This window comes from Scyliorhinus torazame, chromosome 28 (assembly GCF_047496885.1).
Source record: "Scyliorhinus torazame isolate Kashiwa2021f chromosome 28, sScyTor2.1, whole genome shotgun sequence".
In the NCBI taxonomy this organism is placed as follows: Eukaryota; Metazoa; Chordata; class Chondrichthyes; order Carcharhiniformes; family Scyliorhinidae; genus Scyliorhinus; species Scyliorhinus torazame.
The window spans coordinates 5,822,805-5,848,372 of record NC_092734.1 but is presented as its reverse complement, the minus strand read 5'-3'; the positions used below and the strand labels follow the sequence as shown (position 1 = coordinate 5,848,372).

The 25,568-nt window shown below is 44.0% G+C and overlaps 1 protein-coding gene across 2 annotated transcripts in view; it reads left to right on the top strand.

Annotated features, from left to right (window-relative positions):
- LOC140403481 (protein transport protein Sec24C-like) overlaps positions 1-22,662 on the top strand; it is a 73,169-nt gene extending 50,507 nt beyond the window's left edge. For both annotated transcript variants that reach the window (XM_072491388.1, XM_072491386.1), the window contains 10 exons: positions 317-433; positions 1,060-1,230; positions 4,074-4,170; positions 5,850-5,995; positions 7,473-7,611; positions 8,870-8,988; positions 16,770-16,949; positions 18,469-18,660; positions 20,383-20,472; positions 22,157-22,662. In XM_072491388.1, the coding sequence (XP_072347489.1) occupies positions 317-433; positions 1,060-1,230; positions 4,074-4,170; positions 5,850-5,995; positions 7,473-7,611; positions 8,870-8,988; positions 16,770-16,949; positions 18,469-18,660; positions 20,383-20,472; positions 22,157-22,297 (1,392 nt within the window). In that variant the 3' untranslated portion in view covers positions 22,298-22,662. The remainder of the gene's footprint in view (positions 1-316; positions 434-1,059; positions 1,231-4,073; positions 4,171-5,849; positions 5,996-7,472; positions 7,612-8,869; positions 8,989-16,769; positions 16,950-18,468; positions 18,661-20,382; positions 20,473-22,156) is intronic.
- Positions 22,663-25,568: the final 2,906 nt, after the last annotated feature.

Here is a 25,568-nt window from a genome sequence, read left to right as displayed (position 1 = left end):
GCTCTTCCCAGCCAGAATGGAAATGACCGAGTGACCCTGCCCGTCAATCCCACCCAGAAATCCCACCGCCCTTGGTGACTGGGCTTGATTTCACCCGAGCAGTTTGTATGTAACTTTCCTCCACTCACTGCAGGGTGCTGGATAATTAACCCTGCCTTTATTGGGAGACCTGAGTGTAGATGAGTTATTTTTGCTGCTGTTCCCATAGACATGTTTGCTGTGAGTTTTGCCTCGCCTTCAACTCATTGTTTGACTGTCATGTCAGTAGATACTTTGACTATTGGCTTCCTTCTCATATTGTTTTTTCTACTTGCAGGCTGCAGAATGTGCTGGAAAACTGTTCATATTTCACTCCACTCTGCCTCTTGCTGAAGCACCAGGAAAGCTGAAGAATAGAGACGACAAGAAGCTTATTAACACAGATAAGGAAAAAGTAGGATGGTCCAGATGGCGTTTTCCTAACTTATAGTTTGCTATTTGCAAGCATGTGGAATTCAAAAAATATTGAGAAATGCCTTTTGGTTAATTTTAATTATTTGTCCTTGGGAGGTGGATGAAGCCAGCAATGTCAGGTTAATTACGTGGGATTGCAGGCCAGGTGCGCTTAGCTGGTTCCCAACCCGGGCGGGTATTTGGGACCCTGTTGGGATTTTTCCAATGACAATGTCATAGTTTCCACGCTTATAGTTTATCTAATGCTAGCCCACGAACATTTAAGGAATTTAATTTCTCACTTTGTGCACTCCATAAGGAGTGGGAGGGAGTGAATGTGAACCCAGGACTTGGAAAAACTCATTGCAGGAATAATTTCTTGTGGGAATTGTTTTACTTAAATAGAATGGTAAGAGAATTATATCAGCATAACCACACTGAATGCTTCAGCAGTCAAGTAAAGTGAGGGGCGACTGAGCTCCAGTAACCCGTGAACCATGGAAAAAAAAACCATGGCAATCCACTGCAAATAAAACTTGTGCAATGAAACAGAATCTGATCCAAGTGTGTGCACTGATTACTTATATATGGCTCAATTTTTTTAAACCTATGCATTTGTCATTACAGGTTCTGTTTCAACCGCAGACCAGCTTTTACAATAACTTGGCCAAGGAATGTGTGGCGCAAGGTTGCTGTGTGGATCTCTTCCTCTTCCCCAATCAGTATGTGGATGTGGCTACTTTAGGGTTGGTGACTTACCAATCCGGAGGTTCCATTTACAAGTACACTTATTTCCAGGTAACATTCGCCCTGTTGATGTAGATATCCAGCAATTTCACAACTGTTTCTCAAAGGTTTCATTTAGACCTACCTCCACCTGCAGAAATATCAGACTTCTCGACAATTCTTTCGCAGCCACATTATCTAGGAATTGTACATCTTCATGTTTACATTTAAAAGATGTCACTGGCAAGAGCAGCATTTATTGCCCATCGCTAGTTGCCCTTAAGAAGGAGCTGGAGTCTGTGCGGTACACCTGCAGTGATGATTTGATGCAGGGGCATTGTAAAAAGCAATTCCATTTTTATCCAGCTGGCTTAAAGGATAGTGTTTTTTAAGTTGTATTACTTGGAATGAATTGTTGAACAAACTAAATTTTTTAATTGATTTTTCTTCTGAATTAAATTTGAGTCATTCTTGGGGAAAATAAAATTCCTTTTGTTTGGAGACTTAACCCCTGAGCTTCAATATTATGTCAGAAGTCCATATTCCTTAATAATTGAGTGAAGCTTGCATCTCTCAAAACCCTGGTCACTGTGGATAGGATTAAGCAGCAGTGGGCACATTTGATTTCCAGTAAGTGATGCTGCAAAATGCTCTTGTATCTTCTTTCTTGTGTGAGTTGGACCTGGGTGCCCTTGGTTCCTCATAGAGCAGGTCCTGATGATCAGATGTAATAAATACAAAAGTAACTTGTGTTGGCATCTGCCCATCTCGGGAGACGATGAACTGCACCCAGGGTGTGTCCAAGATAAAGAGAATAATTACTTCCTGGGGAAAAGATTGGGTCTGGTGACTGTGTTGCCTGAACCGTTCTTGCTACAAATAGAGAAAATTATCTGCACTTGTGTGTGGGGAAGAGAAAAATTGTGCCTACAATCTTGGCCAAGATTGGAAAACTGTGCAGAAAAATGAGTAATGGAGTAGGAATCTGTCCAGCCACCCATACCAACTGAATGACATTGATAACAAACTTCAAGAAGTCTAGCCTTGGACCACCCAAGAAGCAAGAGTTGCCGTTGGTACACGAGGTAGAAGATGGTGATTTCCAAGTGGAGAATTGGGGCATTTTGCTTCAACTGTTTGGGGTTCTCGTTGTCCCTTTTGAAAGGTGGGGTACTCATTTGTTCTACTTTCAACTTGTACTCAAACATTACATGGACACAATGGGCCCAACAGCCTTCCCCTGACTGGAAATTGTTCTCTTTGTTTACGGAGATGTGATGCATTTAAATTGGGAAGTAGTTTATAAACAATAGATTTACATTATCATCACCATCTTAGCCTTATTCAGCAACTGCATTTCACCAAGTATATAGAATTTTCCTTCTGGACAAATGTGTAAACATTAAGTTCATTGAGAACTTCAGCTGGTTCGTATCGAGGAATAGTTCATGAAAAATGTTTCAAGTAACCTTGTGTTTAAAAACTGGTGTAATACAGTGAAGCATCAATTTGAGTAGATGGAACCCGTGATAGCGCTTCCTCTCGTTCTGATTGCCAACTCTGGACATATTCCCGGAAGTGTCACCACATGACCGCCAACCCCCCCCCCCCCCCCCCCCCCCAAACCCCCCACCACACACACCATTGGTCACTAAACCTGTCCATCGTCATGGCGCCCTGTCTTTTATGGCCACTCAGAACGTGGCCACTCACTTATTCACTCAATTTGTTAATTGTTGACAGTCAGTGAAATAGTCTTCGTTCCCATGTTTGATTATTTTTACATCCAAAAGTTTTAATTTAAAAACACGTTTTGTAGGGAGGCACGGTGGTGCAGTGGTTAGCACTGCTGCCTACTGCACTGAGGAACCCGGTCCGATCCTGGCTCTGGGTCACAGTCTGTGTGGAGTTTGCACATTCTCCCCGTGTTTGTGTGGGTTCCACCCCCACAACCCGAAGATATGCAGGTTAGGTGGATTGGCCACGCTAAATTGCCCCTTAATTTTTTTTTTTTTAATGTTTTGTTTACCCCGACGATTTTCTCCTGTGTTGCTGACAGAGAAGTGTTCTGGAATATAAAATTTTTCATGTGTGGAGATTCCAGTGGTATCCAAGAGGGCTGGCTTTTTATTCCATTGATATAACTTCCTAATTTTGCAAAATAAATCCAGTGGCTGAAGCAAGCCCACAGTGCTCTGACCAAAGTTACATCGAACTACTGGCAAATATAATGCTAAAATTGCTTGTCACCATGATTACGGTTTGCAACAATATGATATCAAATTATTTTTGCAGGTTTACTTTTGTCATTTAAGCCTAGTATACAACTGAATGTATGATTTAGCATTCATTAAATAAGCACGGTGAATAACTCCCAATAATATTGCTCTGTACATATTCCTGGAATTGAACAAGTAGTATTACAAGAAATTATCTGTTTGGGTTGTACTTTGGCGGGTTGTGGTTTTGTCCCCATGGCTTGATAAGCTTGCTGTAATTGGAAATGATGTTGCTGGAGAATCTAGCTGTTTGATTCATAGCACATAGTGATCTGCAAGAGATGACAAAGAGTTGTCTGAAAATATTTAACTCGGTTTCTTTCTTATAACCTGTTCTTTCATGGAACACGGGTGTCATTGGCAAGACCAGCATTTGTTGCCCCTCCCTAATTAACATTGAACGCAGTGGCTTGGCCATTTTAGAGGGTAGTTGAGAGTCAATCCCATTGCTGTGGATCTGGAGTCACATGTTGGCCACACCAGATAAGGATGTCCCCCCCAAAGGACATTGGTGAGCCAGATGAGCTTTTACAGGAATTATCCAACAGTGCCATATAAACTTAACTTTCTCCTTCTAAAGGACAAAGCATTTAGGTTACGGTACAGGTCGATTTAAAAATGTTTATTTCCTTTCAGGCACAAGCAGATGGGGAGCGCTTCCTAAATGACCTGCACAGGGATGTGCGAAAAGTGATTGGGTTTGATTCAGTGATGCGGGTGCGCACAAGCACAGGTATGTTGTGAATGGATGGTGTCAGGAACAATCTCATAGATTTTTCTTTTGAAAATATTATGACTTATTCGTACAGTTTCAACTTGTCTACAGTCCTGTGTACAAACTTTGTGCCTCTATAGTTGTTTCTTAAGGGAGGCACATCTTCCACTGACTTTCTTTTCTGACCTGGACATGTACGATATGCTAAGCTTGATCTGGGCACTACTTTTAAAGGCAATATGCACTTCCACCATTTCTGAGGTGCAAACTAGTTGCGTTGAATACCAACAACTAGTTAATAAGTGGCTAAGTGGAGATTGCAATGGTTTTTTAAAAAAAAATATTTATTAAAGTTTTTTAACACAATTTTTCTCCCTTACAAACAATAACACCCCCCCCCCCACCCCCCGGTAACAAAAAAAAACGGAAATTGCGCAGAGCAAGATATATACATGGCAAAATGATATATTTACACGGCTTTGTACACTGGCCCTCACCCGTACGTGCCAGTTTCCCCAACCCTTCATGTTATCTCTTGCTCATCCACCCTCCCAGGCAGTCCCCCCTTTCCCCCCCCCCCTTCCCAGGACGTTTCCCCCCCCCCCCCAAGGTTGCTGCTGCTGCTGACCGACCTTCCTCTAACACTCCGCGAGGTAGTCTAGGAACGGTTGCCACCGCCTGTAGAACCCCTGCGCAGACCCTCTCAAGGCGAACTTAATCCTCTCCAACTTTATGAACCCAGCCATATCATTTATCAAGGCCTCCAGGCTGGGGGGCTTCGCCTCCTTCCACATTAGCAAGATCCTTCGCCGGGCTACTAGGGACGCAAAGGCCAGAATGCCGGCCTCTTTCGCCTCCTGCATCAGCCCACAGACCTTCCTCGATCTCCTCCCCCAGCTCCTCCTCCCATTTACCCTTCAACTCTTCTACCAGCGATCCCCCTCTTCTTTCAACTCCTGGTGTATTTCCGACACCTTGCCCTCCCCGACCCATACACCCGAGATCACCCTATCTTGAACTTCTTGTGCCGGGAGCAACGGGAATTCCCTCACCTGTCGCCTCACAAAAGCCCTCACCTGCATATATCTAAAGGCATTTCCCAGGGGTGGAGATTGCAATGTTGAAGGTGATTAAAAGCAAATCTTCAGCCAGCAAGGAATTCTAATCTATAATGTTCTGATCATGCAAACTTTGTGTTGCCCAACATGGATGTAGCTTTAATCTGAAAACATTGTTGTATTATTCAAAAATATTAACCCTTTGATTTGGTAATAATGAGATGCAAGTAATAAATAATCTATTGGAGATAATAGCACTTAATAACCAGCTTTAAAAAAAAAAAAAAAATGCCCTCATCATTCAATGTGCATTGCTTCTTGCAATGTTTGGCCACACTTATGTCAACATGTTGATATTGTCAGTGCGTGTGCAATCACTGAAAACGGGAACCCCCTGTGTAAACACGACTGATTACAGTCGATGCCACTAGATGTATTTTAGCTTGTTGTGAGTGGTGTCATATTACATGTATTAGTTTGAAATGTGTTGTGTGAAAAGTTAGTTTGTCTGCAAGAAAATGTATTTATTGTGCTCGCAAAACTTCAGCAAAGACTACTTGGTTCCAAGTATGAAATCATGTCTGGAAATCTGGCTTTGGCTCGAATTGTGGTTATATTTTAAAATTGCTTTTATTCCAGGGATTAGAGCAACTGATTTCTTTGGCTCTTTCTATATGAGTAACACAACTGATGTTGAGCTGGCTGCATTAGACTGTGACAAAGCTATCACTGTGGAGTTTAAACATGACGACAAGTTGAATGAAGATAATGGAGCTCAAATTCAGGTGAAAAAATACCATTAGAACATCGAGCAGCAAGCCTGCTTTTAGTTAATAGCAATTTTTCTAACCAGTCAATAAATATTTTTGAAGAATAAGGATATATTTGATTTTAGTGTGTGCCGATTTGTGTTCTCCATTTTGCTCATGCCACTCACCATTTCTTTGTCCCGGGGGATGCATGCAATTCTCTGGTGCAGCCACTTCCATTGTCACTGCCCCTGCCTGGGGAATTATGAATCCTAACCCATCCTCTGACTACACAGCTGAGATTGGCTGCCTACTCTGTGGAAATGAACACTAGCTTTAACCTTCCGTAGCATATTACTTGAGTGCACCATTGCTCTTGCTTCAGTTGGCTCTCTTAACTTGTCTTTGCCCTGGTGTGATAATCATCCACAAATGTATTTTGGCATCAGTCTGTCACAGCTTTTCATTTTAGGTGTACCTTTATACTTTTGCTCCCAAATTTGTATCTACTTCACAAGGAAGAGATCACGTATAGACACAGATGGGGAATGTGAGTCCATCCATCCATCAAAGTCCATGCATCTCGTCTGTTATTTTGCTGGATATTCATGTATTTGCTCTTTGTTATGAATCTGTGCTCTTTGTCCTACTCGTGTTCATTCATGGTCCAACTCAGGCCTTTCTGCACTGTTCATGATGTTATCTGTGCTTCTCAATCATTTTCTTTCAAAGCTGAAAAGCCAACATTTCCCCAATCTTGCTTCACATCTCAATTCTCAGGCTTATGGCTTTTCTTTGAGCTGCTTCCAGGACTTGACTGCCTGTCTTTGTGAGCAGGCAATATTCAACCTTTACTCTGACCAGAACATTGGACAGATTGTGCACGATGTCCTTGGACCTGTACCCTATTGTTTTATCTCCTCCAGTGAAACATTCTGCACGCTTTTTTGATTGAGTGGAACAGTGATTGGATATGTTGAAACTTGAATCCTTATGCGCCATTAAGCTATTACTCTTTCAAACAATTTGTGGAGTGTGGCTGTCGGCTTTAGCAAGTGGCCTCACAGAATCAATAATAAAGTCAAATACTCTGCTGGATTTCAAGTCTGTTGGATCAGTGGATCTTTCTGACAGGTTAACAGTCATGCTCATAACATTAATCTACTGAATCACAGAGAATGTAAGGAGACCACGCGACTACCTGTGCCAGCCATTTGAAAGGGCTTATTTCCCCCCTACTCTTATTAGTCCAGTTCTCATTTTGAAAGTTAAAGTTAACTTTGAATCTTCCTCAGACAGTGTCATCATCTGTATTCAATACCTGTGTGTCTGATGGTGTTTCTACAATTGGAAATATAGAAGCATTTTTCCCTCTGTTATTAAAACTAGCTTTGTGCACAGTTCATTAATTTTTTTCAGGATTTGCTGAAGTAAATTTCTATGTTGTGTTTTTGGGTTGTGCCAATGCATTCAATAAATGAGCGTTTTCCCTTTCTTTCCTCCATCTCCACAGTGCGCTTTGCTCTACACCAGTTGCAGTGGACAGAGGAGGTTGCGTATACACAACCTATCACTTAATTGCTGTACTCAGCTTGCTGATCTGTACAGAAACTGTGAGACTGACACACTTATCAACTACTTTGTGAAACTGGGTAAGCTTTTGCCAGAATTTGACGTTGTTTTCATGTCGGAAAATGCCTCGATACAGAGGGCATTGAACCTGGCCCCGTCTCGTTGCCATGAGCCTGTCTTGGAAAAATAATGCTGCAAAAGTTAGCTGATCTCTCGACTGGCATTCGGGGTGTGACAGCTAATCTCGCTGTCCCTGGGTGGGGAGGGGAAAGTCAGTCGGGATTCCTGCTCCGATAGTTATATTTATCTCAAGGATATCTCTTGGGCAGTGTGAGTGCATAGATCTCTCCTGCGAATGGGATTGGGTATCTTGTGATTCCCTGCAGATTAAATAACTTGCGATGCAGGCTCACAAACCAATTATAGTTAACCCTGAGGTACTTGAAGTGAGGCCATTGTGCCACTGAATTAGACTTAACCTGACAGTTTCCAAAGGGGAGAAAGGTGGTAGAAAATGATACTGCAGAAACTAATCAACTTCATCCAAGGCTGGAATCCAGTGTCTGGTTTCAAATAATTGTCAGCCACTTGGCCTGTAACAACATTCACAGCTCCTTCCCAAATTCAGTCCCGTTTATAAAGTACCTTAAACAAGTTTTATTCTATATGCTGTGTGAGTATACGAAAGATCCAGGAATATTCTGTAACTTGGGATGGAAATAAAGTGATATTGTTTTTTGATTCTGATCTCCACCCATTATTTAGATGTTTACCATTTAGAGTTTGGTTTCAAATAACCGCCTTTAATTTAAGCTCATATTTCCTTGAACAAAAACGAGTGTCAAATGCAGTCGTTGTCTGTGAAGGTGTCTGAGCCGCTCGTACTTTACTGGGAGCCAATAAACAATGAACCTACTGTCAAACCCAGCAGTCTGTTTAGAAACTGGTTTATATCAATACTCTTTATCAGACACCTTGAATTCATTGAAACGCCAGATTCTAAATTTAAAGCTGCAGATTTCAATAGGAAGTACTTCTGTTTAAGATAGTTTACAACTGCTAAAAAACACACTTGTCGAATAATTATTTTAATTGCCGTTTAACATATTGCTTGAGGCAGTATTTTTATCCCATTATTAATATTGGAAATACACTGTCCTTGTATCCTCGTGGGTGTTCTTTAGGTTTTTAAGTCTGTTCCAGTGGTGGATTAAAGACTTGGTTTAAGTGTTTGAGAGATTTGTCAGTAGAATGAGTTTGAAGTTTTCAACCATTTTGCTGTCACTTTGCACACACTTGTTGGTGTAACACTAGAAACTCATTTTCTCATTTTTGCAGCATATCGTAGCGTCCTGAGCAACCCCACAAAGACCGTGCGAGATACCTTAATTAACCAGTCCGCTCAGATTCTTGCCTGCTACCGTAAGAATTGTGCGAGTCCATCATCAGCTGGTCAGGTAAGTTGGTGGTATTACCTGCAAGCCACTGTTCCTTTTGGCTGCTACACCAAATGGCATGTTGGTTTAAACACACAGTGGCTACTTTGAAAGCTATCTGCACTTGTAGGGCTGGAGGGGTAACCGAATTAGACATTTGAGAATATTTTTGTTATTTGCTCCTCAACCAAGAATCACGAACAAAATTGATCCCTCTCTTTCTGCTCGCGGTACCTGTACTCTTTCACCGTGAGTTAAAACCAAACGCTGACACACCACAGGCTGTGGGGCACCGCAACTTGTTTCGACTGGTATGAGATTGAAGAATAATTTAATCGCACAAGATCCTTTTTAAAAATGGTAATGCGAATAGGATTTTGGAGGAGGAGTGCTGAGAATTTATCTAAATCTTTAAATGCAGCCGTTCCCGGGAATTGAACTTGTCTCAGAGGCTGGCAGTGTGAGGTAGTTGGATTAAAACATGACTAATATTCACGAAACCATGGGTTAATTGATTTTGACCATCATTGCCGGTATCTGTAACTTGTTCAAGCTGTGTCATTGGGTGAATGAAATGTGGTTTAGCCATTACTTGGATTTTCTGAGGTTTCTGAGATTGCACCTGACATCTTTGATGCACATAATCAATCATTGATACCGGGAAGAAGAAAACTGGCTGCTATCAGTAGCTACGTTTGATGTCCTCAGACTGAAACATGAAAGATAATCATGTTCCTGCAGCTAAATATTCACATTGCTTTGTCCTGTACATCACCATGCAGTTAAACGAGCAGAGCTGTTCAGAAACAAGAGAAAAGAGAGACTGGAAATTCCCTTGTAAATCAGGAATCCAAAGAGAAGGATTGAGGGAATTTCCAGTTAGTGTGGAAGTTTGAAATTATTTATTTTAACCCAGAATGCCATTGTGGAAGAGACTTTCTCTGTCCACACTAACTTTTTTTATCCTTTAAAAAAAAAAATAATAATAATTTCAGATTGAGGGGCAATTTAGCTTGGCCAATCCACCTACCCTGCACATCTTTTGGGTTGTGGGGGTGAGACCCGGGGAGAATGTCAGACCTGCTACAATGGTCCAGTATTTTCTGTTTTTAATGTCCTAATGATACTGGATGAAACATTAAAAATATGTTTTTAAATTAGAGTACCCAATTCATTTTTTCCAATTAAGGGGCAATTTAGTGCGGCCAATCCACCTACCCTGCACATCTTTGGGTTGTGGGGGTGAGACCCACGCAGGCATGGGGAGAATGTGAAACTCCACACGGAGAGTGACCCAGAGCCGGGATCGAACCTGGGATCTCGATGCCGTGAGGCAGCAGTGCTAACCTCTGCGCCACTGTGCTGCCCACTCTGTCTGCACTTGATCATGTTTAAGGTGGATCAATTTAATCCTGGATACAGGGTTGGGTGGTGGTATTGTCAGAGGCCCAGGCTAATGCACTGCAGAAATGGGTTTGAATCCAATGAGTAAGTCTGGAATTTAAAGCTAGCCTTAGTAGTAACCATGAAACCATTGTTAACATTGGATTTTCATTATAAAAATCCATCGCTAATGCACTTTAGTAAAGCCAATCTGCCACCCTTACCTGGTCTGGCCTACATGTGACTCCAGACCCACAGAAAGGTGATTGACTCTTAAATGAAATTGCCTAGCAAGCCACTAGTTGTGTCAAATAGCTTAGTACGATCTATGTGTGGGGCTACAGGAATAGGGCAGGAGAAGTGGGCTTTGGCAGAGTGCTCTTGGGAGGGTCGATGCAGACTTGATGGGCTGAATGGCCTTCTACAGGGTAGGGACTCTCTGGATTCTAAGCTGTGAGTTGCATCGAGTTACACAGTATGAAAGCCTGTTACCCGTATGCCGTATATATTAGGATTCTTAAATTCCCTGGGTATCCACGTCGCTCCTGAACTGCTGACCCTGTCAGATCAAGGCTATTTCTTAATTAAAATCTGACCTGGGAGTGCTGAATGCTGATAGCGGCTACCAGTTATGCAATGAGCAGAAGAGACAGTGCTGCAATCAATTCCCAGCACTGCAGATTGTCCGACGAATATCAAACAAATTTCTTCGAAGTAAAATGAAATGGGCCGTTTCATTCTAGTTGCAGTTATCCAGACTTTTCTTTGTCTGCACAGGAAATTTAATCTGTTGAATTTCTCTGTTTTTCTGACGGTTTAGGAAAAAAAAACAACCAAAAATTAAATATTTTGGTTAATTATTCTGCTTTGGCTTGCTGCACTTTTGCCTGGGAGTCAGCAGGTTGTGGTTCAAACCCTCACTCCAGGAACTCGAGCACGTAATCTCGGCTGAAATCTCATTACATCAAAGTGATGCTGCACTGACAGAAATGCCATCTTTTGAATAAGACGTTAAACCATCATGTGTGGCAAAAGAGATACTAGGGCATAGGAACGCAGGGGAGCTGTCTCTGGTACCCTGATAAATATGTGCCCGTTAAACATCGGGAATTATCTGCTGATCTACCTGGGTGTTGTTTATGGGTCCTTGTGTGCAAATTGCTGCATTTTCTTCATTACAAAGATCATTGTAACTCAATAAGTACTTTTACACTGAAGCAATTCAGGATATTTTACAGCCAGAAAATAAAACCACAATGTATTTACGGGTTCTTGGGTGACTGCTCAAGTCACCATGGATCTTAACCAGTTACCATTGAAGCAAAGCTATCCTAGCAGCTGAAAATTGTTTTGAAATTTGGAAGCTGCCAGGTTAAAAGGGTTATTGTCCTGTGTTTTGAAGTTGATGGAAACAATGTTTATTATTTCAATTTTTGTTGCTTTAATGTCTGCGTTTGAAAGTTGACGTTAACTAGTGCTGGTGGTGCTGGATGTTTGTCGTTGAAAGTCATTATGTACTTGCTTAGTGCTCCTTGTAAAATAACAACTTTGCATATGATTTAGTGATTGAGACTAGAGGTAATATGAGCAGTGACTGCCTTTCATATTTTGCATATCTATTCTTGGGAACATGGATGTAGTTGGAGAGAGGCTGGATTAGATTTCGAAAGTTTGAAATGCGAATCACACTGACACCTACTTAGGAGCAGGATTTGAGATGTTGCTCATTTATTCTCAAACAATCCTCTCCTTTAGGTGCCAGGCCCTGAGAGGGCATTGGTGACCATGGACTTCCATTGGATTGGTCCATGATGATGCAGAGTAAAGTACCGCAGTGGTTTTCCATTGCCTTCTGCACTGTGGCTGATCAGGAAAGTCTCCCCCTCTTACCGCCTGTCATCAGATATACCGGAAGAATTTACAAGCTGACTATCAACCTGTTTGGTCACTAAATCCTGGATTGGGACTTGGAGCCTCTGACCCAGAGGGTAGGATTGCTACCCACTGCGCCACAAGATCCCTATACTCAAACTATCACTCAGCAATATCCAGTCATTTGTATTTTATCGGATGACTGTGCGCTCGAAGAAGCTTGTGATGGGCTATAAATGTTGATCCCTCCAGCTTTCTCCATAGGTTAGTGGATAAAGGCACGATTTGGGATGTCAGGGTAGCTGTTAAATTTGTGCTGTGTGCTGAGTTAGTCTGGGTGCTACAATGAAAGGAAAAGCATCTGGTGTTCCTGCAGAGATCAGGCAAAGAGAGCATTGGACTGTGCTGCCCTTCAGGAGTGTGCCCAGTGACACTTCACTGGGAGTCAGAAGGAAAGGAGGAGAGAGCTGAAAGAGCAGGGTTGAAGGGGGCTGGTGAATTACACTGAGGCGGTTCAAGAGGAATGTCAGGTACCACTGCCTGAGATCAACTACCATGGGTAGTATAATGGGTAATTTTCCAACCTCATCAACAATGCCCACATCCCAAGAATGAATGAATAATAAAAAGTCACAAATGATCCCGGCCTGCACCATTTCTTCGTTGTCATTTGGTCAATATCCTGGAGTTCCATGTGGGAATTATATCAGCACACAGACTGGCAGTCGGAGGATAACCCGGAGGAAGACTTGAGGGCTCGTCATTCATTTCAGTGTGCACTGTAGAAATGGCTCAGGCTTTCTAATTTCTAAACCATCTGACATCCTGCTTAAAATCACTAAATACAATGTGGTAGTGATGGTTAAAAGAAATTGGCTCTGGACTTCCGGTGACGACGGGAGGCGGCTGCACAATGGAGGGCTCCCGTTCGGGAATGGCATTTTTGGGGCTTTAAGCCCAGTCCCAGGGTCCACGGAGGCGGCAGAAGCAGGGAGACGCAGGAGGAAAAAAAACAGAAAAATGTCGAGGGTGAGCAAGAAAACGGCCGAAAGAAAACAGCTGAAGGTCCGTCGGGGAGTGGAAAGGTCACCGCGGGGTCACCAAGGAAAATTGAAGGCTGGAGCACCAGGGAAGGTCGCACTGCTTACGGCTGAAGAAATAACCAAGGTGATGGCTGCGGAATTTGAAAAGCAGTTGGCGCAGATTGCGAAATGCATGGAGACGGTGAGGAAGGAGATGAGGGAGGTTTTGAGTGCGCTGGTGGAGGAGGCGGTTTCCCCGGTGAGGACGGAGGTGACGAGCGCAGTGGCGGAGGTGCGAGAGCAAGGGGAGGCGCTGAAGGACGTGAAGGAGATGTTATTGCAGCACGGTGATCAACTTGCCTCGATGGGGAAAGAGATGCGGAAGGTGATGGACACTAACAAGGATCTGCGAGGAAAAATGGAAGACCTGGAAAATAGATCCAGGCGACAGAACTTTAGGATTGCGGGGCTGCCCGAAGGAGTTGAAGGACCGAAGCCGACTGAGTATTTTGCCGCGATGCTGGCAAAACTATTGGGGGAGGGGGAGGATCCCTCCCGATATGAACTGGATCGGGCTCATCGGTCGTGGAGGCCTGTACCAAAGGCGAGTGAGCCGCCAAGGGCAGTGACTCTGTGCTTCCGTGTGAAGGAGAAGGAGAAGGTCCTGAGCTGGGCCAAGCAGAAGCGGGTGGTGCAGTGGGCTGGAGCTGGTATACGTCTATACCAGGACTTTACGGTGGAGCTGGCAAGGAGGTGAGCTGCCTTCAACCGGGTGAAGAGGGCACTGTACATTGGCAAGGTGCGGTGCGGCATTGTATATCCAGCGAAGCTGAGGGTGACTTACAAGCTCAGGGACTTTTATTTTGGAACGGCGGAAGCAGCGGAGGAGTTTGCGAAAGCAGAAGGACTGTGGCAGAACTGACATTGAGGAATGGACATGTGCCGATGTAACCTCATGACTGTATTTTCTTCTTTTTGTATCACTGCGCGCGGGTGCAGAGGCTAAAGGAGCCAATGTGGTATATATTTGGACAAGGGAAGGGACCCTCGAAATGAGGGTTCTTTGGGGTGTAGGTGGATATGCGGGGTTTGTGTGCTAAAAGGGGATCTTTGGGCTTTCCTAGGGCCGGGCAAGTGGGAAAGGGACCCGGGCGGGGGCCTCCATGCTGGCCGGTTTAAGCCGGCCAGTGAACGGGAGTGAGGTGGGGGGAGGGGCTGTGGCCATCGGAGCCTGACAGAACAGGGTCCGAGTGGTCTAGCCGGGGTGGAAAGTTGGGGGGAAGGAACCGAGGTTGGGAGGAGGAGATTTACAAGAGGCAGTGGACAAGAGGAGCTGGAGACCTTGTTGGGGGGGGGGGGGGGGGGGGGCTGTGTAAGATTAAGGGTGACTACGGGTAATCCCTGATTCCTTTTTGTCATTTGTATATGTAAACACGCAGGTTTGGGGGTTGGTGGGTAGATGGGATCGTTGTTATTATGGGGACTGACATATCTTGCTGATTATTGTTTATTGTTGATGGGTGTAAATGTGGGAGAAAATGTGAAAAAGGAGCATTTTATTTAAAAAAAAAAAAAAGAAAAAAGAAATTATCTCTGTTCTGCAATCTTAACCAGATCTGAGGAATTTGGTGACATTCCCTGTTTTGAAACTAGTTATATTTGAAAATGGTAAAGTTATGAATTTCAATGCTTTTGATAGGATATTATGCGGTATTTTTAATAATCCTAGAATCATCGGCCTAACAATTTTGCGCAAACATTACGCTTGCTCTGAAGACTCATTCAATTCTCCTCGTTTCTCAGTCTTGCTGCCTTCGACAATGGTGCTTCTGATATTTCTTCCTTTTCCTCAAATGCTATGATTGAGGCCCACTACTGTGTCCAACCTGTTTACCGCACTTCTACCCTTGCCCCCACCAGAACCACAAGAGGGGTTCCCTTGTCCTCAAGTTCCACCCCACCAGCTGCATTCAAAGGATCATCCTCTTATTTTGACCACTTCAAGTATGATGCCCCCACCAAACACAATCTGGAGGGACCATTCCCTCCACGGCAACTTGGTCCTTTCCTCTATCACCCCCAACACCTCATCGGCTTTGCCTGGTACCTTTCCGTGCCATCTGAGGTGGTGTAACACCCACACTTTTACCTCTCTCCTCACTGTTCAAAGCCTCGCACACACATTCCAGGTGAAGCAGCAATTTGCTATATTGGCAATTTAATCTCTTGTATTCGCTGCTCAAAATATGGTTGTCTCGACATTGCAGACTGGGTGACCACTTTGCCGAAAACTTCCGCTCGTTCCACAAGCATGACCCAGACCTTCAGGTCACTTGCATTTCAAATCACCATCTTGCTCTCATCTCATGTTTTTACACAGGGCCTACTGCAATATTTTAGTAAAGCCCCCAACACAAGCTGGAGGAACAGCACCCCATCTTCCAATTAGGCACTTTACAGCCGTCTGAGCTTTTGAACATTGAGTTCAACAACTTCTGACAACTATGCTCAGTGCCAATCTAAATTCTTTTCTGTTTTCATTCTGTGTATTCATCCTTCTATTGACACCTACTCTGACCAAAGCTTTGTTTCTTTACTATAACCGTTACCACTCCCTTTGCCTTTTCTTCCATGATTTCTTTGGCGTTTAACCTCCCCTCCCTTTAACCCATCTCTTCTGTTCCATCCCCCCATTTTTTCAGCAGCATAAGCCCATCACATACCTACATCTCTCCAGTTCTGGAGAAGAGTCATACTGGCTCGACACTTTAACTCTCTTTCCACAGATGCTGCCAGACCTGCTGAGTTTTCCCAGCACTTTCGGGTTGCATTGCTTATCTTCATGCAAACGACTTGGTTTAATCTCACTTTTTCTCCCATTTACCATTTTTCAAGCAGCTGGCTGATTCTCTCTTATGGATCTTGCTTCGGTGGTGATTGGTAGACCCCCCCCATTCCCTCTGTGCAGTTATGTTGCTGACAATGTGCTGAGAGAAAATTGGCTGCTGCAATTCACTACACAATGTCAGCGCCTACATTTCAAAAGTATAACCGTAGCAAGGTCCTTTGGGGGTGTCCCGGGTTGAAAATGCCGTGTAAATGCAGGTCTGTCTTGAGAGAAAACTAAATCGCTTTAAATATTTGTATCTATATAGTATCTCAGGATGTCCTAAATCACTACACTTTCAGTTGTGATTTTTGAAGTGTCATTATTTTATTGTATTATTGAGTTAAGATTCACTAACTTGCCACTCATCTTTTGTACACATAGTCAATTTGCGCGCACTCATGATCACCTCACTGATCAATAGAAATGACTTCATTATTCACTCTGAAATAATCATTCTGAGCTTTGAAAGCTTTGATCCGATCCCGTCTGCCTTCTCAGCTGTACTGGAATTTTAAAAAAACAAACAAATTCTTGACTTTATTGATAATTGTGGGTTGCTTATCCCTGGACGCGCCCTGGTGAATTTAGGCTGATCCCGTCCCATTGTTTGTTCATTTCCTGCATCTCCTCCCCAGCTGATCCTGCCTGAGTGCATGAAGCTACTGCCTGTCTACCTGAATTGTGTGCTGAAGAGTGACGTCATCCAGCCTGGAGCAGAGGTCTCCACTGACGACCGTTCCTACATCCGCCAGCTCGTCACATCCATGGATGTAGCAGAAACCAGCGTGTTCTTCTACCCGAGGCTTTTACCTGTGGTAAGTCAACAATTAATACCTTACACAGTGACCACCCCAAAAGCACTTCGTTGACAGTGAAGTGCTTCCTGGTGATTGTGAAAGGTGCTCTAAAAATGCAAGTCTTTTTTTTGTTAAATTAGAAACTACAGTGATAGAGCGGCACGGCGGCGCAGTGGTTAGCACTGCTGTCTACGGAGATGAGGACCCGGGTTCGATACCGGCTCTGGGTCACTGTCCGTGTGGGGTTCGCACATTTTCCCGGTGTTTGTGTGGGTCTCACCCCCACAACCCAAAGATGTGCAGGGAAGGTCAATTGGCCGCCCTTAATTGGACAAAAAAATAATTGGGTACTCTAAATTTAAAAACGAAAACTGCAGTGAAGGACACGTTTAAATCTCCAAGGTAATCTCTCAACATGTGCCATCCAAAATTGAGTGCCAATTTTTGTTTGGTGTCCTGTGACTGAGTTGTTGCAGTCGGCTTCAGTTACTGGTTTGATTTCAAGAACAGGTGTGAAAATGGCCAGCCATGTTGGGCTGGCCCAGTTAAATTGGCAAATGTTGACGGGAGCTTGCTCTGAATTGCAGTATTCCGTTATTAAGAGTTCCAATTTGGCGGTGTTGCCAAGGCATAACCTGCTCTAAATTGCTCTTTCTCAATCCTCAGCTGACCTAAAAACAGAATCTGCTAGTCAAAATCTTCGGGTCCTTTCTGATGAAGCGACACCCAGAATTTCTATTTTTCTGGGTTGCAGATTGCCTACTTTTATAACTGCAGCATTTTCTGTTTCTTCTTTGTTATTTTACTGGGAGCAAGCTGACGTGTATACTCATAGAGAGCAGTTCAAATTGGGCAACATGAGCATTTTCCATGCAGATACACGGCAATTTGTAATCTCAGCCTTGCGCGTTTAGCATGTAACTAGGCTAACACTGAGGAAGTGCCGCACTGTCAGATGTTAACCAAGGCCGTCTGTCCCCAGGTGGAAGTTAACGGTTGCATGGCATTATTCAAAGGAGAGCAAGAAGAATTTCTCCCTGTCTGGGGCAATACTTATCCCTCAGTTAACACTACTTAAAAATAATTGTAGAATTATCTGCTCATTATCACTTTGTGGCAGCATCATGTGCGCAAATTGGCTGCCAGGTTTCATAGATTTAATCAGTGACTACACTTCAGAAGTATTTGATCGCTCTGTGTTCCTGAAAGGTGCTATTTCAATGCACATTATTTTTCTTGTGTATAGTGAATAATAATCGCTTATTGTCGCAAGTAGGCTTCAATGAAGTTCCTGTGAAAAGCCCCTAGTCGCCACATTCCAGTGCCTGTTTCGGGGAGGCTGGTACGGGAATTGAACCCGTGCTGCTGGCCTTGTTCTGCATTACAAGCCAGCTGTTTAGCCCACTGTGCTATACCAGCCCAGTTGGAGCGAATTCAGTCAGTATATCTTTCAGTTGGTAAATCGATATTCTGGACACCTTTTAGTTTAGAAAAAAAGTATTTATTCTGACTATAACTTTGCTGATTTCCCTTTCAGCACAAAATGGATGTTGATAGTGATGATTTCCCAGTGGCCATTCGTTGCTCAGAGGAGCGATTATCAAAGGGTGGCATCTATCTGTTGGAAAATGGATTGAACCTCTTCATTTGGGTGGGAATGAACACACAGCATGACCTGATCCAGAGCATCTTTAACGTGCAATCGTTTGGGCAGATTGATTCTGCACTGGTGAGTTTGAGCTGAGAGTGAGTCCTGCCTCTGCGTTACAATTCATACCAAGCATTTTAGGTTTTGAATCAGAAATAACATGTACCAGGTGTTCACAAGTTAATAAGATATAGGAGCAGAATTAGGCCATTCAGCCCATCGGGTCTGCTCCGCCATTCTATCATGGATGATATGTTCCTCATCTGCTACCTACAATGTTACATGGTACAATACATTCATCCCCCACCATCTGGCCTGCGAAATCCTACCAACTGTCCTGGCTTGATGTAATTCACACCTCTTTAACCTGGGGTTACCCCATCTCTGGATCTGTAAACATTTAATCACCTGCTAATGGTCGCATTCCAAGCATTGGTTGGCATCTTTGAATTTGTCTATATATGTGTTTCTGGAACATACCTCTTCATTCACCTGAGGAAGGAGCAGCGCTCCGAAAGCTAGTGACATCGAAACAAACCTGTTGGACTTTAACCTGGTGTTGTAAGACTTCGTACTGTACAATGTTACAGACCAAGAATTGGGTTGCAAAATCAGCCAGAGCATCTCCTCCCTAGAACACATGACTTAGGTGTGCTTGTGTATGTCTTGTGACTTTGAGATGGGCAGCGTTAAAATGTTATTGACCTGATCATTTTCCTCATGGAAGTCTGAAGCCTTGACACAAACCTTGTCTAGAAATTTCCTTATTGCAGTTTTTCAGTCCCATAAGCCAGGAACTGATTTTTTGTTTTGCTATATAGCCATTTCTTTTGCGACAAAGACTGTCCAGTATGTCAAGGCTTCTCCGGTATATTATGAGATTTATGCCCAAAACTTGGGAGTCTGTCATTAGCAGATTCACAACCCTAAAAATGACCTTTTCCCAGGTTTGGAAGAATGCAGTCGGGTTGATTCTGTCTTGTCGAGGACGTTTATAATAACGTAGTTGTGTTTAAAGTGCCAGTTTCCATAATTGTGGCGTTGATTTGAAGTAACTGCACTTTTCGGCAGCGCTGAACCAATCATGGTGTTTGTTATCCCAATGTCAGCACCCAACCTGACTGGAATGAAATATGGACCTGAGCCCTTTATAGAACCCCTACAGTGCAGAAGGAGGCCATTCAGCCCACGGGTCTGCACTGTCCTTTGAAAGAACACCATACCTAGGCCCACGCCTCCACCCTATCCCCATAACCCAGTAATCCCACCTGACCTTTTGGACACTAAGGGCAATTTATCATGGCCAATCTACCTAACCTGCACATCTTTGGACTGTGGGAGGAAACTGGAGCACCCGGAGGAAACTACGCAGACACGGGGAGAACGGGCAGACTCCACACAGACAGTGACCCAAGGCCAGAATTGAACCCGAGTCCCTGGAGCTGTGAGGCAGCCGTGCTAACCTCTGTGCCACCACTAAGCAGTGATAACTATTCAAATGCGTTAATGCAGCCATCGAGTCGGTTTTATGACGACGGCAGAATATAGCCAGTTTCTGTTCCCCACAGTCTTGGTGAATTCCGTTTCTGAATAATGTTAAGTCTGAGCAGCAGGAGCACCCACTAATTCCGATCGTTTCAAGAGTAGGTGCATAAAGCAGTAAACCTGGGACAAATTAACACGGTTCCATCCGTTTCCCAGCGATCCTGCATTCAGTAACTTAAGTGCTGAGTTCTGTCAAATGTGTGCTCTGTTCTTTGTGTCGCTGTGAGCTGTCTGATTTGAGCTTTCCCTGCTTTTCAGAGTGCCCTGCCGATGCTGGATAATCCATACTCCAAAAAGTTACGGTCCATGGTTGATATGACTCGTGCTCAGAGACCCAGGTTTATGAAGGTAAACCTATGAATCCAACATTTTATCGTTAGCTTTGCAGTGTCAATCCTTTGGTTTGTGAGATCATGGAAGCCCTATAGTGCCGAAGGAGGCCATTTGGCCCATCTAGTCTGCACCGGCCTTCTGAAGGAGCACCCTACCGAGGCCCAACCCCCACCCTATCCCCGTAACCCCACTGGGGCAATTGATCATAGCCAATCCACCTAACCTACACATCTTTGGACTGTGGAAGGAAACTGGAGCACTCGGAGGAAACCCACGCACACACGGGGAGAACGTGCAGACTCCGCACAGACAGTGACCGAAGTCGGGAATTGAACCCTGTCCTGGCACTGTGCGAACCACTGTGCCACCGTGCTGCCCCAGGTCCCTGGCGCTGTACGGCAGCCGTGCTAACCACCGTGCCGCCCCGTGCAGTGAGCTGTTTATCAGATTGCCCCATGCTCATTATGGTTTGGATAACCAGGGGGAATCACCAAACAGGGATTGAATTGGAAGGTTTCGGTAATTCAAACTGGGTTTAGGCACTCCTGGTTTGTACTTGTTAACTTCAGGATGCAAGAATGTCTCTGCAGCCTGTTATTTATTACTTGCTGTAGGAATATCTGCCTTCCAGTTCAGTGCAGACTCGCATGTTCCCTCCCCAATTGTACTCTGTCCGAAATGGAGCTTGCATTTCAGCTCCTGAGCAGGCAGGCTGTGTGCTGATCTCTCCAGTGCCTCTGGGAATCAGCAGACATGATGATGACTTGGACATGAGCTTCTCTGACTGTCTGTTCACATCAGAAATGGAGGGAGTGATAAGACTTGACATTAGCTGCCCCAAATGACTGTATCCCTGCTCCATTGTATCATCTTGATACCGATCGTTGGATTTTAGAATGGATTTAGGTGAAGTGCTTTGAGACAGTATGAGTGTGATAAAATACATTGAATGGAAATGTTGTGACTAATAGCAGTGACCTAGTCTATGGAAAGATATTAAAATGTACAAAAGTATTTGCAATATCATGGAGCAGAACCAGATTTAGTGGGAGATGAAGCTCTCCATTTCCTGTTCTAAATGATTTTGATACCTTTCAGGTTATGTCGGGAAGGAGGCATTCTGGAAGTGCTTTAAGGACTGAAAGATTGCTGGTTGAGCTTTTATGATTCCAATCAGTCGGAAGAATTGGCGGTGTGATCAATTTCGCACAGTGCATTGCAAACTCCCAACCCACTTACACAGGGGTTTTCTGCCCTGTGAGCTGGAGGTGTTACGTAACATCGCCAATGGCTGTGTATTAACAAAACTCTATAAACCTGTAAAGCAACTAAAATTAGTGAATTCTGAATCCTCCAAATATCAGAAAATCAAGTCCTAATATCTTGAGGATAATATGGAGGGAGTGCTGCTTTATCAGATCTTCATCAATCCTATCAAATGAATGTAAAGAATCCCATGGTGATATTCAAAGCAGAGCAGCAATTCTTCCCAATATTTATCCCTCAATCAACCTAAGCTAAACACATTCATTTACCTCAATTGCTGCTTGTCGAACCATGCAGTGCGCAATTTGTATTACCCCACTACTCTTTAAAATGAATCCATTAGCTATAAAGTGCTTTGGGATATGCCGAGGACCCGGTGAAGCACTATCCAAATGCGAGTCCTTCCGTTCTAATCATCGACTTCTTCTTGCAGCTCATGATTGTGAAGCAAGACGACAAGATGGAGCTGCTCTTCAAACACTTCCTCATGGAGGACAAGAGTGCGAGTGGTGGAGCTTCATACGTGGACTTTCTCTGCCACATGCACAAAGAGATTCGACAGCTGCTGAGCTAAACTGGGGGAGTGAAGGATCTTGTTGGGGGGGTGGGGGCTGCAGAGCTGTTCACAAGAAGGGAGCTGCTTCCCAATCGGCCCAACAACCTTGAGGTGTAAACAAGGGTCCCAATTGTCAGCAGCTGCCACAGAGGCAACATGGGTGTGTGGCTAACTTGTTAATACTGATGTAATGTAAGGAATTAATAGTACAGTATAATGTATATGATTTAGAATCTTATATGAGAGCTATCTTTTCAACACTGGTATTGCTGTGTTCCTTGTGTATGAGGAGATGAAAAGAGAAATGCACTGAGTGTGATTGTATGAGAGAGAAAGCTCCTGATGCACAAGCTTTCAAGTCAAAATAAATTGAACAAAATCCAGTTTGTGGCTTTGCTAACATGGTTCAACTTTCTGGAAATTATTTTTATACACATCTAAAGTAATCATTTCATGTTGTACAACAGCCTTTTTCCCCCGTTCTGTCTGTTAATTAGGTCTTTAAATGTGAATAGGTTTGTGAATGAAAATAAGTTATCTATTCACTCTACTGATGTGAATGCTTAACATTTCTATTGGTTAAATTCCCTGCTGTACTGGCTTGCAGATTCTAGGTGAAAGCATCTGATTTTGCAGCAAGGGCTTTGGTGGGGGTGGGAGAGGTTTTTTTAATACTTGCAGAATGTGTCAGTATTTTTGTGTTTCCGATTTTATTAACCGATGGGAGGAGAGCGTGTAGCAGATGTATTCTCAAAACTGCTCTGTTCAGAGTCACGGCTCTTCCGTCCCGCACCATAACTTAGAATCCCGAGCGAGCATTATCCAACTCAAGACGTTAAACCCCAAGAAGGAATGATAAGAAAATAACTTAAGCCTCCCGTGTGTCATCAGCCTCATGGTCTGATTGTAACCTTTGCGATTGCAAGACTTTGGGATTTGATGCCACTCTCGAAGAAAGGGGTACCTACCTAACTGCTATCGTATCCGATACAAGGGAGCTGAACAGAGGTGATCTGGAGTCATTCTGCTCACTTCCTGTCCCTAACCTACTCCCCGCCCCACCCTGGATAAACTTTGTATCTGCCAATTCCTATTTATTAGATTGGATTTCCATGCTGATTTTTTTTTTTTTTTTTGCAGCCTGCTGTAAAAGACAAACAATGTGCTGTTGTAAACGGGACATTAATTTTTGATGCAATAAATACATTTCTTTCCAAATGTCTCCTCAGATCTGCCCTCCGGTTTCTATTTCAGTCTTAGTGTGGCAGTGCGTTTGAAGTGGAGGGATTCGCATTTATCCGGCAGCGTTGGTTCTTGAGAGGAATATATGTTTGTTAAATGATCCAATCTATCGCTGTGTTTATGGAGTGACAATTATCCCAGCGGTCCCTGGATGCCTGCCTACCAGTGTAATCACGCACATGGGTAGATCTCATTCTAAACATGGGGGGTATCCTGGTTTGACCCATTGCTTTGAAATGAATAAGTTGCATTGTGATGGTGATGAACACATTCATAAATTCGGAAAGGTGACACCTTTCCTGAGACTTAAACCACGAAACCGGTATTTGTTAGTTCAGTATTCTGCAAGCTTCCTGTTTGATTTGGAGTACGAGAGGCAATGTTGTGCAAACTGCCACCTTCGGCAGCCTGGATGAATAATACGTCGCAATTCGCACCCACTTCCAAATTTCCAGATGGATCACCGGCCACTGGGGTGAAGGAAGAAAAGCCAACTTCAGAAAAGACATTTTGCTTTCCACAATCTGTTGCGCACGAGAAGGTTCATGTCTCCGGGTTCTGGCAGAGCTTTTGGGGGGGGGGGGGGGGGGGGGGGGGGTGATTTAGACGTGTGCTCAGTGTTTGTCAAGGAATGCTGTGATTTCATCTGCCTCCCGCATGTGGCGGTTTCAGGATTTCTTGGACTGAGTTCAGTAACTGGCCCTATTGTCAATCTGATCAGTTAGATGTAATATACTGCTGTGCACCTCCCAATAGGATGAATGTACATAACAGCAATTCCTCCTGTATGACTGCTGGTTTTGGATTCTGTGTCAGCTTAAATCAACATGCACGTGGCAATTTACCCAGCTATCCACCCACTTGCTCAGGAGTAGGGTTTGGGAGTCAGCTAGGGAATAAAAACCTAAAAAGTAAGGATAAAAATCAAGAGTTTCCAGAAACTGATTTGTTGTTTGCATCAATTCAGCGCTCCAGACACGTTGCTGTCGCAATGACCGCCCTTAGTGACCTGCTTGTCCCAGGCGGAGGGACAGGGTACTCACCGTGGTAGTGCCTATGGGCAGATCCTCAGCTCATTTCTCCGCATTATTTTTGTACCCATAATTATAACATTAAAAAGTCTCAAGTCGGCAGCGCCAATCAGCTGACGAAACTTTACGGTTCAGTCTTTGGCAGGTTTTCGACATTGTGAATTCCCGTGCTTGTATACTGGGATTTCCCAGGTTAACTTGTATTCGGTGTCTTGATAGCAGAAATATAGTTACAGAGAAATGAACAGCTGGTTCTGGTCAACTGAGTGATTAAACCCATCCCCACCCAGATTCACGCAACTTTGCTCAGTTACCTGGGAGTGCAAATGACCCTGTGATGTACCAATCGCCAGTTCGTAGGGATGCACTGGATAATGAGCATTGCATCCTGATGTGGGGTAAGGGAAAGTCAGGGAACCAAGAGGTGAAGTAATCAGTGGGAAGCGTAGCTGCTTAGGAATACAGTACGAAGTCTTACAACACCAGGTTAAAGTCCAACAAGTTTGTTTCGATGTCACTAGCTTTCGGAGCGCTGCTCCTTCCTCAGGTGAATGAATGCCACGTCATTCACCTGAGGAAGGAGCAGCGCTCCGAAAGCTAGTGACATCGAAACAAACCTGTTGGACTTTAACCTGGTGTTGTAAGACTTCGTACTGTGCTCACCCCAGTCCAACGCCGGCATCTCCACATCATGGCTTAGGAATACAAAACAGCACGAAAAGACAGAACTCAGGAGAAGTTACGATAGTCCCCATCTCACAAAATATGACTATGGAACGGCTCAGTAAACCAAGGTCCACCGCACTAAGAAAACAAAAAGGGATGGTCAGTAGAGAATTAAAGGTGTTATATTTAAATGCGCGCAGTGTACGGAACAAGGTAGATGAGCTTGTGGCCCAGATTGTGACTGGCAGGTATGATGTGGTAGGCATCACAGACGTGGTTGCAGGGGGTTCGGGACTGGCATTTAAACATCCAGGGATTCACAACCTATCGAAAAGACAGAGAGTGGGCAG